The sequence below is a fragment of the Loxodonta africana genome, chromosome X (genome assembly GCF_030014295.1).
Source record: "Loxodonta africana isolate mLoxAfr1 chromosome X, mLoxAfr1.hap2, whole genome shotgun sequence".
Classification (NCBI taxonomy): Eukaryota; Metazoa; Chordata; class Mammalia; order Proboscidea; family Elephantidae; genus Loxodonta; species Loxodonta africana.
In genome coordinates this window covers 176,056,599-176,073,381 of record NC_087369.1, presented here as the reverse complement: position 1 = coordinate 176,073,381, position 16,783 = coordinate 176,056,599, and the positions used below count along the sequence as shown (strand labels likewise).

At 58.1% G+C, this 16,783-nt stretch overlaps 2 protein-coding genes across 8 annotated transcripts; one reads left to right on the top strand and one right to left on the bottom strand.

Annotated features, from left to right (window-relative positions):
* Positions 1-3,625: 3,625 nt before the first annotated feature.
* SSR4 (signal sequence receptor subunit 4) lies at positions 3,626-6,930 on the bottom strand. Of its 6 annotated transcripts, none has more exons than XM_023540793.2 (7): positions 6,756-6,926; positions 5,820-5,949; positions 5,210-5,328; positions 4,476-4,550; positions 4,214-4,303; positions 3,996-4,061; positions 3,626-3,812 (listed from the first exon to the last, which is right to left on the bottom strand). In XM_023540793.2, the coding sequence occupies exons 1-7, from the start codon at positions 6,861-6,863 to the stop codon at positions 3,708-3,710; spliced, it is 693 nt and encodes a 230-aa protein (XP_023396561.1). In that variant the 5' UTR covers positions 6,864-6,926; the 3' UTR covers positions 3,626-3,707. The 6 variants fall into 6 exon arrangements, with proteins under 6 accessions (XP_023396561.1, XP_023396562.1, XP_010599401.1 ...); XM_023540794.2 differs by having other exon boundaries at positions 5,210-5,325; XM_010601099.3 differs by lacking the exon at positions 5,820-5,949 and having other exon boundaries at positions 6,797-6,930.
* Positions 6,931-7,139: 209 nt separating this feature from the next.
* Positions 7,140-16,712, top strand: IDH3G (isocitrate dehydrogenase (NAD(+)) 3 non-catalytic subunit gamma). 2 transcript variants are annotated; one of them, XM_003421727.4, is made up of 13 exons: positions 7,140-7,269; positions 11,882-11,923; positions 12,191-12,202; positions 12,456-12,553; positions 12,847-12,959; positions 14,261-14,321; positions 14,407-14,539; positions 14,827-14,960; positions 15,224-15,326; positions 15,443-15,589; positions 15,993-16,087; positions 16,188-16,248; positions 16,514-16,712. In XM_003421727.4, exons 1-13 carry the CDS (start codon positions 7,210-7,212, stop codon positions 16,613-16,615), a joined length of 1,161 nt encoding a protein of 386 aa, XP_003421775.1. In that variant the 5' UTR covers positions 7,140-7,209; the 3' UTR covers positions 16,616-16,712. The 2 variants fall into 2 exon arrangements, with proteins under 2 accessions (XP_003421775.1, XP_010599404.1); XM_010601102.3 differs by lacking the exon at positions 12,191-12,202.
* The last annotated feature ends 71 nt before the right edge of the window (positions 16,713-16,783 follow it).

Genomic DNA, 16,783 nt, shown 5'->3' with positions numbered 1-16,783 from the left:
GATCAGAAGCAGCTTCCCTTATGGCCTGCGCTGTGCGGTGTGGGGACAGGGGAGCCCTCTGCCGGTGGCTGTCAGAGATCTGAGACCACAGGCACTGAGGGTGCTGCGTGCACGTGCCCAGAAGATCTGATCCTGTCTGGGGTGGCGGCCTGAGGAGGGGCCGGGCCAGTAAGGAGCTATAGGAGCCGAGGCCCCTGAGCGGCAGTGGGAAAACCTCAGGCTATCCAGCTTGAAGAGGGCGTAGGGTGACAGGACGTGCATCATGGAGGGCAGCTTATGCTGCGTGACAGGTGGCAGTGTAGGTAGGATCAACCAGGAAGGCCTCGGGCCTTGCAAGTGTGGGCCAGGCTGCCTGTGGGGGGGGGGGCAGCACCCTCTAGGGCAGCCTGGGGACATATATGTGTAGTGGGAGCTGGCATAAGGGAACCCTTGGGGCCCTTCCAGTTTGGAGATCCTAAGATTGGAGGCAGACAAGCTGCCCTGGCCCCGCTCCCCACCTGCACTGAGAGAATAAAGCAAGCTGTCTTTTTAATCTGTGGAACCTGGGCCTCCTGTGGTCATTCTTGGGTGTGTGGCTGTGTCTTGTACTGGGAGGGAGCTGTCTGTGGGGTGAGGACAGGGAAGGACTGGGGTTGGGTGAGGAACAGCAAGGTCCTTGGAATTCAGGGGCTCCCATGGCAGTTCCGTGGTACTCTGGGGGAGCTACAGGAGGGACACTGCTTCTCTTGGTGGCCAGGGCCACAGGCAGTGCCGTGGTGGCAGATGCCTGCGGTGGTAGCATTCTGTGGCATGAAGCAGAGCAGCAGTGTGGGCCCCAGGCACACCCACAGTGACTGCCAGAAGAGGGCGCCTGAGTCAGCTCAGAGGTGGGACATGGCTGGGGGTGGTGCCGAGTGCTGTTCTAGGCAGCATGGCTGCAGCTATCTTGTGGGTGGCACCTCCTGGAGGGGCCAGTGCTGCTGGGAAGGGGCTGTATCCCAGGGAAACAGGCTGCCAACAGACACTCCATAGTGTGTCCTTGGAGCCGAAATGGGCGAGGACACAGTCATGTTTTCTCTTGAATTTGGAAGTCATGAGGTCTGGGCAGGAGATGAGCCGTGGCCCTGTACTTGCAGGAGGGAATGTGTGTCTCGTGCAGCCCAGGGAACACCAGTGGGCCTTCAGGGAAGGTAGAGAATGGCAGGGAAAGGGGCTGGTCTGGAGCAGGGGGCTGGAGGCTGGGCTTCCTGTCATTTCCCCCTCCCCAGCACCCCACACTCTTCGGTGCTGGAAGCAGCCTCTGTACGTCAGAGGAGACACTCAGGCCTCATATAGACCCCAAGGAGGAGGAAACGCCCTGCCACAGAGAACCGGCAGAAGCCAATAATTGGGGACTGAGGCAAACTGTTTCTGTGGTCTCCCTCTGGAGCTGCTGGGTGCTCCCTGTGACAGTTCCAGTGGCACCCTACTGTTTCTGGCACTGAGGAAATGTGGGCCCAGAAGGGCTAGGAACCAAAGTCCCTTGGCCATGGAAAACATGTGATGGGAGCCATTGCTGGCAGCTCAGGCTGTTGCTGGCTCTCCAAGCTGGTGGGAGGGTGGCGCCAGGGAGGGTGGCGCCAGGAAGGCTGGCAGCACTTGGCTAGCAACCCTTGGTACAGCGACTTCTGGGTCTGGGTCCCACTGTCTTCAGGCGGGGGGTGGAGCCAGAACCAAAAAGAGCAGCCGAGTGGCAGACAGCTGTCACTGTGCCCGCCGCACCTTGTCCACTTTGGCTGCCCGCTGGCCTGGCTGTCACCCACATCCTATACTGATGGCCGCCAAAATGCAGGGCACAGCCGCCCGCCTCCTTAGCAATGAGTGGAGTTGGAGCCCCCCCGCCCCTGCCCCTGCAGTGCTGGGTCTGGCCTGGCCCTTGGGACTCTCAACCCATCTCTCCTGGTTGGGTGAAGGCTCACCCAGCTCTCTCCCGGAGTAAAAAAAAAAATATATATATATATATATTGTTTTCTTCTCTCCATACCAGTGGCTGCCCCTTCACAGCCCACTACCCAAGGACATGCTGCCATGCAGGGCCTTCTCCCTTGAGACTGGGGAGAAAGGAAACAGGGAGGTGCCCTTGCACCCCCTCCCGCTGAACAAAGGCTCCGTGGCTGGCCCATGCTTTTCAAGTGGTGCATCCACTCATCCTCGTCAGTCACTTGCAACAACAGCCAACAGGCTTCCAGGGGCCAGGGGCTTCACCAGTGACCCCCCCCCACCATCCTGGAGTAGGCAGTCACAGCTGGTGAGGGGCACCAGCTTCTGTGAACCCCAGGGCCCTCGCCTGCCCCACCAGCTGTGGCCAGCACATGCCAGGCCTAGAAATGGAGCTGGGGGTGACCTGGGGCACAGAGAATGGGGACCCACAGGTTTGCATGGGCATGCCTACCTGGTACCCTGAGGCACCACTGGGTGTTCAGGGAGAGAGAAGGTACAAGGCTGTTAAGGGTTTAACTGTGTCCCCAGAGACACATTCAAGTCCTATCCCTGTACCTACAAACATGTTCGGGAAAACAAGTTTTCTTACGTTAACGAGGTCATACTGGAATAGGGTGGGTCCTAAACCTGATCCCTTCTGCTTGCAATCATAAAAAAGGAGACATACGCCCAGGGGTGAAGAGACCGCGTGTGAGGACCCCTCTACCTGCCAAGGAACACCAACGGCTCCTGACAAGGAAGGACTCTCCTATATAGCCTGATATGGACTCCCAGTCTACAGAGCTGTGTATTATTATTTCACAGCTGGTTAACGTTGGTGTGGCAGCCCTGGGTGATTTCTTCTCCTCTCCTGTGTCTTCTAAGCATCCCAGGGTAAAATTGACACCGTGAACTGTCAATATCTGGGGAAGCAACACGGAACGGTCTGTAGTGCACGTTTTGGGACTTAGCAGATGGGGGCCCAAGTCTCTCTCCAGCTCCTGAGACAGCTGTGGCTACGGGTCACTGGTGAATAGTCATGTTAGTAAGACGTGAATGATCGCTGCACTAGTCAGAGGTGTTGAGGAGATATGAACAAGGAAAACACTTCCCACACTGTGGGGCTGGTGCCCAGGGCTCCAAACACAGGGCCATTATGAAGGCCAGGCTGGATGGACCTGCATGTGTGATCTTACTGCTCCCTGCAGGATGTTCAGGGGCTGAAGAAGGGCGCCCTGAGGCCAGCACAGGGCAGATGCTGTTCCCAGTGGCAGGGACAGCGTGGCAGCCCAGCCGGGGGCTGGGAAGGGCAGAGGTTCCTTCCCTAGGCTGGCCACAGAAAGGTGGTGTCCCGACAGGAGGCCAGAGACCCAGCTACACACCCAGGCAGGGGAGAACAAAGCAGACCTCCACAGAGGCCCCTTGGTCAGAAGAGGTCATGTGCTTGGGGGAGACAACTGCCATGGCCCACGCTCCACACCACGCAGCGATGTGGGAGAAACATGAACGTGGGTACTGTCTGCAGGGCTGAGAAAGGAGCACCCTGTATGGTGAAGGGTGGAAACAAGTCAGCCCTGCCCTGCCCTGCCCTGCCCTGCCCCACTCAGGCTGTGGGTGCAAAGAGGTTGTGGCTGCCAGCTCTCCTTGTGTGTGGGGTGGTGTGGTGACACAAGGAAGGAGCCCTGGGTCCTGACTGCTTATAGTGGCTAATGGGTATTTATTGAAAGAAGCAAAGGAGACCCGGAGCCCCCACACTCTGCCTTCAGGCCTCAGGCCTGGATATGGCTCTTTGCACTGAAAGCCAGGTAGTAGATCACCAGGCCAACCACTGCAGCCAGCACCTCTGTGGAGACCCAGGGCCCGTTCCAGGTACCCTGCAAAAGAAAACAGCAGACACCGGTTTGGGAGGCAGGCAGGCACCAAGCCACACAGGCCAACCCGGGTCCAGTAGGCTAAGTTGGGGCCGTGGAGAAGCTGAGAGCCTTCACTCAGCCCCAACCCCCACAGGAGGATGTAGGTTGCTGTCTACCAGCTGCCCTGCCCCTCAGCCCACTCACCCGGTGGTCCACGCTGACTGTGAACAGCGGTGGGATGACTGAAATGTCCTCGTTATTTCTTTGAGCCTGCAAAGGAAGAGCTGGGGTCAGGGGGTACTGAGAAAAGTGCAGGGCCAGGTGGGGTGGCAGGTGGCGAAGCTGCCCCTACCTGGGCACCGCAACCCTGCACAAGCAAGGCCCCCGAAACCTGAAGCCCCAGGCCAGGCTTCCAGGCATACCTTTCTCAGGAGGCTGTAGGACTCCTCATCAAAGAATCTGACCTCATAGGTGCCCGCATGGGCACTCTTGTGGTCTAGGCTCCACGACACCTGGGGGGGGTCGGGCAGGGCAGTCAGAGCAGACACACACACTTGGGGCCACCCTGTATGCTCTGACACAGGGACATGTGAGCAGCCCCCGAGGTCCTGAGCCCCAACTGTGCTCAGCGGCCCCCCCCTCCAGCTTCAAATCCTGCCCTCAAGCCATGTGGCCTCTCCTTACCTGGTAACGCCCAACGTCCTGGCCCCGGGTGACAGGAAATTGTTTGCCACTGACGTCAGCATAAAGAGCCATGTTCTGTGTGAGGGGGTGAAGGAGGGTCACCTTCTCCCCTCTCTGGAGGGCAAAGGCACCACACATCTGCTTAGAGCAGTGCCCACAGTACGTCTCAGCAGGGGGCATCTTGTGGAAGCACTCTTTGTTCCCATCTCTGTGTCTGTCCCACCTGTGCGAGGGCAAGGCCCAGACCTTCCCCATGGCCTGGTCCAACCTGACCCATAGCAAACCTGGGGGCAGGAAACCCAGTGGGGGTTGTGCCCCCAAAGGCTCAACCTCCTTCTTTGGGCCTTTGGGGATACAAGTTAAGGTCAGGGGCTGAGGACAGGGCCCCCTGACCCTGAACTTCCATAACACCCACCACAGACCCCCATTCTGGCTACCAGCAGCCAGAAAAGGGATGAAGAGAGGCTGGCCCAGACTATGCTTCTTTCCATACATATACCCACTGGAGAAAGAACAGAACCCTGCCCTGGCATGGTGCCACCACCACAGTCCAATCACATAAGATGGTTAGGGAAACACAATGCCCCGTTTCTCCCACACCCTTTTGGACATGGAATCTTTAATCTCCCTCTGTCCACACGAGTCCACACCTCCAAATGCCAATGAGAGGCTAACAGCCGAGGCCACGGAGTGGGGTAGGGGGCAAGCCCACCGCCCAGAGTCCCCTAACTCACCTGGACCCTGTTCTTGCAGGTCAGGGAGATCTCCACGATGAAGACCGTCTCTGTGGAGATGACGGCGTCCGAGGTGGTGTAATAGGACGGTGTGATCTGGGGCTCCATGCACGCCTCTGCTGTGAGGGGCAGGGCAGAGAAGGCCACATTCCTGGGCAAGGACTGGTTTGCCTGTGCTGGGCAAGGGGCAGGACTACCCTAGCCTCCTTTCCAGGGCCCTGCCAACTGGGGTCTGCTCAGTCAGAGATCCAGTGGCAAGGGGGGTGAGATGCCTGTGAAGGTAGCTGGGGAGGGGCCAAGGGAGGCTTTGTCCAGGTGGGATCTCAATCCAATTGTGAAAGAAGAGCAAGCATGTGTTTGTGGGGAGGTACCTGGACCTACGGACAGGAAGACCAATCAAGGGTTTGAGGCTGCAGCCTGCCCTGGCATGGAACACACCAGAAGCCCAGGGAGCCAGGGCCTGCCTCTATACAGAGCCGTGCACATCCCTCAAGTTGCCTGGGAGCCTCAGCAGAGGCACGCAGCATGGACGGTGCTGACAACACACTGGGGATTTAGAAATGAAGGGTCTCAGCCCCCAGCTACAGTTGATGGAAAGTCAAGGCCGTACCCCAGCATCTCTTGAGGGAAAGAAAGGAGGAGGCTCTAGGTCCAGAAGCACAACTTGCCCCCTTAGACCGAGCTGCCCCGAGAGAAAGGAACCTCTGCCGTAGCCGTCTCCACACGGAAAAGGGCGCCACCTGAGTCACAGGGTGCAAAGCAAATGCTTTCACTCACTAGTGGGAATGTTCTCAGCCATGTGCTCTACGAATATGCCATCCTGGCGGAGCACGGCCTTCCTTCCGCTGAGGTCAGAGGTGGACAACAGCAAGAGGAAGCTGCCTGCTTGAGCCTTGGCCTTTTTCCTGTGGGCACTATAAGGCCTGAAAGGTCTATCCTTGAGAGACTGCACTCTGGCTAAAAAAACCCACTCTGGCTACAGTGTAGAAAACCTCTGAAGGGCAGGGGGCTGGGGTCAGGCAAGGTGAGGGGCGGACAGCAGTCCCTGCCCAGGCTGCAGCCCACCTCCTCCTGTTCACACATCTGGACTCCAGCCCCCTCAACACTGCTAACGGGTTGGTTCATTCGGGAGCATGAGCCGTGCTCAGAGCCCTTCCCGACACGCCAGCGTCTTGGGAGGAAGTGGATGGGCTCTGGCTGGGCACGCAGGCCCGTCACCTCTTCGGCTCCCACTTTTTCATACGGCCTCTCCTCCTGCGTCGCCACAGCCTGTCCGACCGCCTGCTCCTGCTCGCCGTGGCCCTCGGCTCGGCGACCCTCACTTCCCCAAGGCTGCCCTGAGCTCCTGGGAGGGAAGCCTGGCTCACCCCTCCTGGGCCGGGAGCTGGGGAGAAGGAGCGGGGCGCATGTGGACGCTCTGCTACTATTCTCCGCACGAGGGACAGATGACACATGTGGCTGCTGGGTCAACGTGGAGATGACGCCGGAGGCAAGCCAAGCCCGCGCCGCTGCGCCCGCCCACTGCTTCCCCCCACGCACAACTTGCCAGGGAGGGCTCGCCCGCACAGGCGCCGGCCACGCCGCTACCTGAGCAGCAGGAGAGGCCGGACAGCAGGAGGAGTGCCAGGGCCCCGAGAGGTGCCACCGCCGCCATCGCCTCTTCTCTGCCGAGGGGAAGAGAGAGCAGGCTGCCAGAGCACGAGGGCAGACGAGGAAGCGCGACGCGTCAGCGGCCGCGGGAGCCAATCTAGCGCCGGCGGGCTGGGTCAGCCCACGTGACGTCGCTAGCTGCACTGACGTGTCCGCCTCCTCCGGCCCGGGCCCGGCCAGCCGTCCCCCAAAATGGCGGCGGCGGCGCCGCCAGCGCCGGAAGGGGGCGTGGGAACCGGTCGAGCCTCGCACGCGTGCGCACTGCCGGGCCTGCGGCTGCCCGGGGACGTCTCACTCCCCGCAGGACTCTCGCGAGAGCAGGGGACGTGAGGCAGCTCTCACTTTCCGCCATGGCGCTGAAGGTGGCGAAGGCAGTTTTCAGACCGGCCATCCTCTGCCGTCCGTGGGAGGTGAGAGGGAAGCGCAGCCCGCGGGGACAGCCGCAACATTCATGGTCGGCCCTAGCACCTCAGCGGGGTCGGCACGGGTGGGAGCCGCTCCCGGAGCGGCCTGGAGCCTGATTGGGTGCGGGCCCTGTGAGGGGCGGGGAGAGGGCCATGCGCCTCGTGGATTGGCCGTATCCGCCGTCAGCGAGGGGCTTGGCCGAAGTTGGAGCTGGTCCCGCTTCCCCAGGGGTCTCTGTCCTAGCGCGGGGGCCGCAGCGGGCTGGCGTCGACTCCCCAGTTCCCTGGCGTGAGCCTTCCAGGGGCGGTTACGTGCCCCGGCCTGCTTTGCTCCTCCCGCTCGGCATCCCCTCACCGGACTCTGTTCCTCCTTGGTTCTTCCTCTCGTAGACCTCTTTGCCGCCTGTCGCGGTGGAGGTGGGAATCGTACTTTGCCAGGCCCCCACACCCCATTCTTACAGTCCCAGATGCCTCTGCCCCCGCCGGCGCCTGAAATGGGAAGGAGCTCTGGTTTCTGAGGTGGGGCGAGGGCGAGTGGCTGCAACGCTTTGCTTCCGCAGCTCTCCGCCTAGGGTCTTGTTTTCTTCCGGTGCACTTCAGTGGGAAACCTTAGGCCCCTGGTGAGTTGGAAACCATGCAGCACTTGGCGTAGCGACGGGCCAGCATTGTCCCTGGAGGCCAGGGGGTATGACCTCCAGCCGGCCTCCCTCACTGGTCCCCTGAGTGGCTTTAGGCCAGCCCCCTCCTCTCTCTGATCTCCAATTTCCGCTCTGTCCAGTGAGAGGAGTGGACTTCGCGTTCTCAAAGGATCCTGCCAACTGTGACCTTCCAGAACTGTGTGACTTTGCTCACATTCCCCATGGACAGCTCTGTTCACGGTGTTTCCTCCCTTGTCCCCTTCACCGAATAAGCTGTATTCAAGTTTCCTTAAAATGTTGATGTCTTCTGCCTTACTCACAGAAGGACAGCCACACAGGGAGACTGCCTGGAGGCCCCCATGGCTCTGGCAGTTAGGCTCCTGCAGGTGCTGAGTGAAGGTACTTGACTCCACCCTGAGCTCCCCCTGTGTGGGTGTGCTTGGGTGCATGTTAGAGAGACAGTGAATGACTGGCAGTGAGGCAGTGCCTTACTGGAAGACCAGTGGCCCTGGTATGGGACCCTTACAGATAAATCCCAGATCTTTGGCCCCACTGGTTGGGATCTTGTGGGAAAACATTCCGCCACCATTTGTCCTTGATCCAGCAGAGACCAGTGCCAAAGAGAGAAGCCTCAGTAGTGTTGGGAGGGTAGGAACCCTTCAATAGGAGCCCACATCCCACTGGACCCCTTCCTTTCTGTGGCATAGTCAGAGGACAAGAGTTGACAGTTCGTCAGGGTGAATGCCCACCTACTTGGTTGGTAGCTTCCCCAGACCACTTGGCTGATATTCGAGCCTGCGTAACCCCCTGAAGGAAGGCACATGCATCTGCAGAAAGCAAATTCAGGGAGGTCTCTATCCGGAGAGTTCTTTCTGGGCTTGGGTCAAAGGCAGGAGGAACTTGTAGCCTAGGAACCAGGTGGGGGAGAGGTTCCGGCTGGTGGTGATGATCTGATCCAAGGTGGCTGGAGGGGAGTGGGGCATGATGGCAGAGCCAGGCCTGGTGCAGGGCTCGTGTGAGTGGACTAACCACAGCAGGCTGGTGTATGCGCCCAGCACCAGGACTGCAGGGCTGAAGCCGAGAAGGGTATGGTGGGGCTGATGGGACTCATCTGTCCTGCTAGGGACTGTGAACCTTCTCTCACTCACCAGCACATGCCTCTTGTCAGTGGGTCTCTGCTGAGGACGGCAGCTCGGCAAGGTGGAGCCATGTGCAGCTGGCTGGCTTGCTGGTGGGAATGATGGATTTGAACTAGGTCTCCCTAGCCCTGAAGTCCATGATCTCGTACTTCATTTTCTGATTTGCTTGTTCATTCAGGACATATTCCTTTGTGCTGGGTCTTGGGCTAACAGTGGGGGACCAGGCAGACATGTCCTCTGCTCTCAGGGGCTTAGGGCTTGGGAGGGAGATGGCCTTGGGAATCCAGAGGGAGGAGCAACAGTTCAGCAGCCTTACGGCATCAGGGAAGGCTCCTTGGAGGAAGGGCTGTGCAAGCCACCTTCCACCAGCACTTATTGGGATCCTATCCATAAGGAAAAGTCAGATATTGAAGGTGGTAGAAGGAAACAGACGTCTCCAAGTATCTCTCCAAGTGTTTCTCAGCTGCTGCTTAGGGTGGAGGGGAGAGGATCCCAGGTTCAAGTGTCATTTGGGTCAACAGAGATCCCCCGGGGCTCTTGTCCTGGCAGTCACCCCCTCCTGGCCCCTGCCAGAGCATGGCAGCAGTGCCCTATAAAGGTTGGGGCCAAGGTGGAGCCCAGTCACATTCCTCCTGAGGCTTCTAGACTTCCATCAAAAAGTCATGGCTTTTCCTGTGAGCGGCCATCTAGGATACTCCACTGGTCTCACTCCTTCAGGAGCAAGGAAAAATGAAAAAAACTAAAGATACAAGGAAGAGATTAGTCCAAAGGACTAATGGATGACATCTACCACGGCCTCCACCAGAGTGAGTCCAGTATAACTAGGTGGTGCCTGGCTACCACCACTAATTGCTCTGACAGGGATCACAATAGAGGGCCCCGGACAGGGCTGGAGGAAAATGTAGGACAAAATTCAACCTTACAAAAAAAGACCAGACTTACTGGCCTGACAGAGATTGGAGAAACCCCGAGAGTATGGCCCCCAGACACCATTATAACTCTGTAATGAAGTCACTCCTGGGGTTCGCCTTTCAGCCAAAGATTAGACAGGCCCATAAAACAAAATGAGACTAAAGGGGCATACCAGCCCGGGGATAAGGACTAGAAAGCAGGAGGAGACAGGAAAGCTGGCAATAGGGAACCCAAGGTTGAGAGGAAGAGAGTGTTAACGTGTCGGGGGGTGGTTAATCAGTGTCATAAAACTGTACGCGTGCTGTTTAATGGGAAACTAGTTTCTCCTGTAAACTTTCATTTAAAGTACCAAAAAAAAAAAAAAGGACGTGGCTATGGTGCCTTTGCCAGTGGCGGGAACTCTCTGCTGCTCCCCAGGTAGGCAAGTAGCAGGGTGTCCCCAAGTGACAGGGAGGATCTTGGCTCTCCTTGGATTGCAGGACACTCTGGGGGAGGGGGAAGGTGTTTGACCTCAGCCCCCTGCAGCAGCCTGGGCCTGGCCTCCTCCCCCTGGGCCCCGCTCCTTCCCTTTACTCACATGAGCACTTCATATGGGTCACTTCAAAGCACCTGTCCCTATGGCTATCAAAAGCAGCTGTTTCCAGGGCCGGGGGTTTGAGGACCATGGTTTCAGGGGACATCTAAGTCAGTGGGCGTAAGAAAATCTATAAAGAAAACACACTGCATCCGGCTTTGGAGAGTGGTGTCTGCGGTCTTAAACGCTAACAAGCAGCCATCTAAGATGCATCAATGGGTCTCAGCCCACCTGGAATGAGGAAGGATGAACAACACCAAAGGCACAAAATAATTATGAGCCCAAGAGACAGAAAGGGCCAAATAAACCAGAGACTCCATCAGCCTGAGACCGGAAGAGCTAGATGGTACCTGGCCACAACCGATGACTGCCCTGACAGGGGACTCAACAGAGAAGCCCTGAGGAAGCAGGAGAGCAGTGGGATGCAGACCCCAAATTTTCGTAAAGAGACCAGACTTAATGGTGAGACTGGGACTGGAGGAACCCCGGAGGCCATGGACCCCAGACCTTCTGTTACCCCAGGACAGGAACCATTCCCAAAGCCAACTCTTCAGACAGGGATTGGACTGGAATGTGGGTATAGGGGATGGAAAATGAGAATGATGAAGAACAAGCTTCTTGGATCAAGGCGACACATGAGACTATGTTGGCATCTCCTGCCTGGAGGGGAGATGAGAGGGCAGAGGTGGCCAGAAGCTACCTGAGTGTACACAAGGAGAGAGAGTGGAGGGAAGTACTGTGCTATCTCATCAGAGGGAGAGCAATTAGGAGTGTATGGCAAGGTGTATGTAAATTTTTGTATGAGAGACTGACCTGATGTGTAAACTTTCACTTAAATACAATAAAAAAAAAGCAGCTGTTTCCAGTCACTGTGTCTGGTGAGCATCCATTGCTTTTGTGATTAGGAAGAGCGATAAAAGAAACGGCAGTTACCGTTAATGTGGACTTGTGGTCTGTTCTAATGATTTCCCAGTTGCACCACGTCGAGTGTGCTAACTTTTCAACGTTACAGACATCACTAAGCAGGAAAAATCAGCTGAAAAAGAATCAGAAGCAAAAAAAAAAAAAAGAGGAACCCAGGAACGTTTTCAAAACACCTGCTAGAAGAGCTTAACAAGGCATAAAGGGTTGTCAAAGGTTTGCACAGTGCGTGGAGATGACCGGTCCTGGGACAGTCCAGGCCCGGGGCTGTTGCCTGGAGAGCACATCCTGAGCTTCACTGAGGCTGGAGCAGGGATGGAGTTGATTGGGGTGATAGGAGGGACCTGTCTGAGCAGGGTGGGATGGGGCCCTCTGCTCTGCCAAGATGCTCTGGGGGCTGACAAGCAACACTGGCTGTGGGTTGTCTTTGCCAGGTTCTAGGAGCCCATGAGGCCCCCCAGAGGAACATCTCCTCAGTGAGTACCTACCTGTGGGCTGCGTGTGCGTGCGCCTGTGCGTCTTTTTGTCTCCTGCTCCTCTGTGTCCTTCCATCTGAGGTGTGCTGTCTGGGGGCATGCACACCCCACCCCTTACTTGAATTCTGCTAGACAGGGTACCCGAGGAAAACACCCCAATTCCCCAGACAGCCATCCCCTACCTTCCAGGACCAGCGTCCCCAAGGCACAGCCTTGTTCTGTTAACCTTGGTTTATTTGTGTCTTCTTCCTTCTTGCTCCCCTCTAGCAGCGAACAATTGTGAGTATTCTTTTCTTCGCCTTTCTGGTGGGTTCAGGACGCTCCAGGCAGGGGTAGCACAGGCTCTGCTGCTGTCGTCCTGAGGGTGGGGGCGGGCACAGGAGGGACTGTGTCCTGGACTGGACCCTTGTGATGGCTGGCCCCCAGGGTTTGTGCGGGTGGGAAGAAGGGAGCTGGCTCGAGACCCTGGGAGCTAAGTGAGGGAGCCTTCAGGGGCCCCTGCAGGCCTGCCTTCACCCTCCCCTCCCTGCAGCCTCCGTCGGCGAAGTATGGTGGGCGGCACACAGTGACGATGATCCCTGGGGATGGCATTGGGCCAGAGCTCATGCTGCACGTGAAGTCTGTATTCAGGTATGGAGCTCGCTGCCCACCTTGTGGGCCCAGCTGGGGAGGGCCCTGGGCAGTCTGTATGAGAGACCGGGTAAGCCCAGGAGCTGCTGGCCAGGATGGGCTAGGTCCTGAGCCTGGGGACAGTAGCCCCAGTCCTGCTCACGGTGTGGCGGGGCGGGTGGGGGGTGGTGTCCAGTCTCCTCTAAGCCAGCAGGAGGGCCTTCTAGACGAGGGGCAGCTTCAGGACAGGTTTCCTGAGTTGGGATGGGGCGGCCTGGTCACTGGCTGGCAGCCCTGACTTTGGCATGGCTCAGGCATGCGTGTGTGCCGGTGGACTTTGAGGAGGTGCACGTGAGCTCCACTGCCGACGAGGAGGACATCCGCAATGCCATTATGGCCATCCGGCGGAACCGTGTGGCCCTGAAGGGTGAGCTCGGGGGCCAGAGGGCTGCCACGTATGCTCCTTTTGACTCAGAGCTGACACCTGTCCCTGGGACCCACGTCTCAGATTTCCAGGCTCCTCTGGCTATAAAAAAAAAAAAAAAAAATTTTTTTTTTTTTCTGGCTAGGGTGGACCTTTGTGCTTGGGCACTGGCCAGAAGCTTTCAGGGGCCTCCCCACATTCCAGTTCTGAGATCTGGATGGCACCAGGCTCCCTCCCAGCCCCTCTGTCCCTGCTGGGGAAGCCCTCTCTGCTAGGGGTCAACTTTGACCCTCAGATTATTTTTCTTCACAAACAACGTGTCCCAGAGACACAGCCCCACAAACGGTTCTGAGCCATTTGGGAAACATTACGTTGCATTAGCTGTCCCCAGTGTTGCTTTCTGGGGAACTAGAACCTTGGCTCTCGTTCACCATGTGGGGCTGCTCTCCTGGCTCCAGCCGGCACTGCCCTAGACATCTCTAGACAGGAATTCTGGCCCTTCCCGAGGTTGGCTCATTCTGGTCCAGGTCCTTATATTTCCTGCCTGCACTCTGCAAACCTTAGCTGATCAGTCCTCTGCTCTCTGAGGAGCTGTGTGTGCAGAGATGAACTCGGGTCAAGCCCCATGCCCCGGCCGCCGAGTGGAGGAGCTTGAGGGCTTCTGGGCCAAGTCGGCTGGGTAGAGTCCAGCTCTGAGGGCGGCGGCCTGGAGAGCTGTGGAAAGAGCCCTTCTGGTCCTCTGCTCGGCACCATCTGATCTTCTCAAAGCGGCTCTGTCCCCCTGGTCTCACTGGCCCCTGCTGCCCTCACTCTGGGTGCCCCAGGGTACAGGGCAAGGCCTGACCCCATTGTGGTGCTGCCTGCTCCTGAGCCGGGGCCTTGCAGCAACCTTGACCAAGGTCACCCTGAGCCTGGAGCAAGAGGAGGGTGGGAGGGGCAGGATCTCCTGTCAGCTTCCAATCAATATCCATTTATTGTTCAGTTAGGAAGTACTTACTGAGTACCTACTGTGTGCAGGGGGCTCGTCTAGGTACTTGGAACACATCAGTGAACCAAACAGACGTTCACATACACATATACACACACTCTCATACCCATATTCCCATCTCTAGCCCCATGGAGCTTGCAGTCAAAGGTTAGCTTCACATTCCGTCAACTATTGCTGCCTAAGGTTGCTTTCACTCTAGATGAAGACCACTTACTTGCCTTTGGAGCTGGTCCCTGCATCAGGGCAGGGAATGTGGCAGCACAGTTGAGCCTGGGGGACCCCTTGCCAGCCTACTTGTCTTATTTTCGTTCTGTAGGCAACATCGAAACAAACCACAACCTGCCACCATCCCACAAATCCCGAAACAACATTCTTCGGTGAGGCCAAATGTACAGGGAAGGGTGGCCTGGTTAGGGGAGGGGCACTCATCCAGGCCCAGCTGCTACGCTCTGTCTCCCCCAGCACCAGCCTGGACCTCTATGCTAATGTCATCCACTGTAAGAGTCTGCCAGGGGTGGTGACCCGGCACAAGGACATCGACATCCTCATTGTCCGGGAGAACACCGAGGGGGAGTACAGCAGCCTGGAGCATGAGGTGGGCAGGGCTGGGCTGCTCCCCAGCCCAAACTCAGGTCTGGTGGGGCCAGGGATGAGTCTTTGGGTTCAGGATTGAGGGTAGGCCTTCAGACACTAGGAAGGGGGTGGTACCTTCAAAGGCAGCAAGGCTGTGCCCAAGGGAGGAGGCAGGGACGTTCAGAGACAGCTGCCCTGCCGCCCCAGGTCACCCTGCCGGCTCTGTTCTCTGACACACTGTCAGAGCTGCGTGGCTCCCTCGGGGCAGGACCAGACAGAGACAGGCCTCTTCTGCCCTCCCCTTCCCAGAGTGTGGCTGGAGTGGTGGAGAGCCTAAAGATCATCACTAAGGCCAAGTCCATGCGCATCGCTGAGTACGCCTTCAAGCTGGCTCATGAGAGTGGGCGCAAGAAAGTGACAGCCGTGCACAAGGCCAACATCATGTATGCTGCCCCTGCCGGAGCTGCCCTCCTTTCAGGAACCCCAGGCGTGCCTGGGGGTGTCCTGTGGCCCTTAGGGTGCTGTACACATGCCTTCCTCAGCCAGGGTCTCACCACAGTCCAAACTGGAGGGAGGTGAAACAGGGTTGTGCCCCTTAGCAGCCAAGGGGCAGGTTAGAGACAAGCAGCCTTCCGTGGCCGTCTCTGCACCCTGTCCTTGCACCAACAGTGTGATGGTCCAAACCGCTGTCCTGTGTCTCCCCCAGGAAACTGGGCGACGGGCTCTTCCTCCAGTGCTGCCGGGAGGTGGCCGCCCGCTACCCCCAGATCACCTTTGAGAACATGATCGTGGACAACACCACCATGCAGGTAAGTTAGCGTGGCTGTCTGCCCCCACCCACCTGGGCTGTGGCCTCCAGCGGTGGGTGCCCTGGGCTGTGCCCGTGCTCCTGAGTTGGTCCCTCAGCTCCCTCTTTGCCCTGCAGCTGGTGTCCCGGCCCCAGCAGTTTGATGTCATGGTGATGCCAAACCTCTATGGCAACATTGTCAACAATGTCTGCGCAGGGCTGGTCGGGGGCCCGGGCCTTGTGGCGGGGGCCAACTATGGCCACGTGTACGCGGTATTCGAGACGGTGAGTGCCTTTGGGGCGCGAGGCGGCTCACTCACCCTGTCACCTCTGGCAGGGCCTGCTGACCAGCAGCCTGACACATTTGTTCTTAAATTGCGTTATACAGTCCACACGATGCACAATTCAGTGATGGTTTTAGTGCGTTCACAGACCTCTGCAACCATCATCTCAATCCATCTTAGGACGTTTCATCACAAAAAAACCCCAAAAACCCTGCACCTTTAACCATCCCTTCCAGTCCCCTATCCTCCCTAGCCGCGGGCAGCCGTGATCTACTTGCTGTCTCCAAGCATTTGCCTGTTCTGGACATTTCACATCAGTGGTAACCTGGACAGCTCACAGAAACGGCATCAGCCCCCGCAGTTCTCCGTCCTCCAATCACCCTTCTCCGTCCTGCCTCCCCCAGGCTACTAGGAACACTGGCAAGAGTATCGCCAATAAGAACATCGCCAACCCCACAGCAACACTGCTGGCAAGTTGCATGATGCTAGACCACCTCAAGTAAGTGGCTTCCTCATGGCTGGCCGTTTTTTTTTCAATGCCTACCCTGGCCAGCACTCTAGGCCCCAGGGACCCAAGGCTGGCCTCTTCCTTCCTCTAGGCTCCACTCCTATGCTGCCTCCATTCGCAAGGCTGTCTTGGCGTCCATGGACAATGAGAACGTGAGGCTCTCCTCCTCTTCCCTCTCCTGCCCCTCCCTCCCCTCCCCCTCCCCCAGCCCCAGCCAAGCCAGTGGCTTAGCCCCTCTTGCCCCCACTGGGAGGGCGGTACCAGTTAGCTTGGGCTTCTGGGCCTTGGCTGGTCTCACTGCCCCCCTGGTGGCAGTTCCAGCCCCTGCCAGCCCTTGAGGCAGTGTGCGCCCCCTGCAGGGTGGGCCTCGGGGTTGGTGCGACTGTGCCGTGTACCTAAGCAGGCCTCCTCCTGCAGATGCACACCCCAGACATCGGCGGCCAGGGCACCACATCCGAGGCTATCCAGGACATCATCCGCCACATCCGTATCATCAACGGCCGGGCGGTGGAGGCTTAGCTGTCCCAGACTGCCCTGCCCACCCCTTAGCACTGCCCGGCAGTCCCAGCAGCTTGGGGCAGCCCTGACTGCAGAATAAACCGGCCTCTGCCCCCGACCGCAGCCTTGGCGCCTCTCTCCTCCGGGAAGGGCAGCTCACCCCACTCAGGATGCTGGGGTTGCAGCTTT

What these genes read in the sequence shown, in the direction of transcription:
- SSR4 (XM_023540793.2), bottom strand. Translation starts at nt 6,863, where the DNA reads ATGGCGGCGGTGGCACCTCTCGGGGCCCTGGCACTCCTCCTGCTGTCC. An exon ending in TTCCCTCAAGAGATGCTGGG is followed by an intron (nt 5,329 to 5,819) that starts GTACGGCCTTGA and finishes TGCCCCTCACAG; the next exon opens with CAGAGGCGTGCATGGAGCCC. An exon ending in CCTACAGCCTCCTGAGAAAG is followed by an intron (nt 4,062 to 4,213) that starts GTATGCCTGGAA and finishes CTTCCTTTGCAG; the next exon opens with GCTCAAAGAAATAACGAGGA.
- IDH3G (XM_003421727.4), top strand. Translation starts at nt 7,210, where the DNA reads ATGGCGCTGAAGGTGGCGAAGGCAGTTTTCAGACCGGCCATCCTCTGC. An exon ending in TCCTCTGCCGTCCGTGGGAG is followed by an intron (nt 7,270 to 11,881) that starts GTGAGAGGGAAG and finishes TGTCTTTGCCAG; the next exon opens with GTTCTAGGAGCCCATGAGGC. An exon ending in ACAGCAGCCTGGAGCATGAG is followed by an intron (nt 14,540 to 14,826) that starts GTGGGCAGGGCT and finishes TCCCCTTCCCAG; the next exon opens with AGTGTGGCTGGAGTGGTGGA.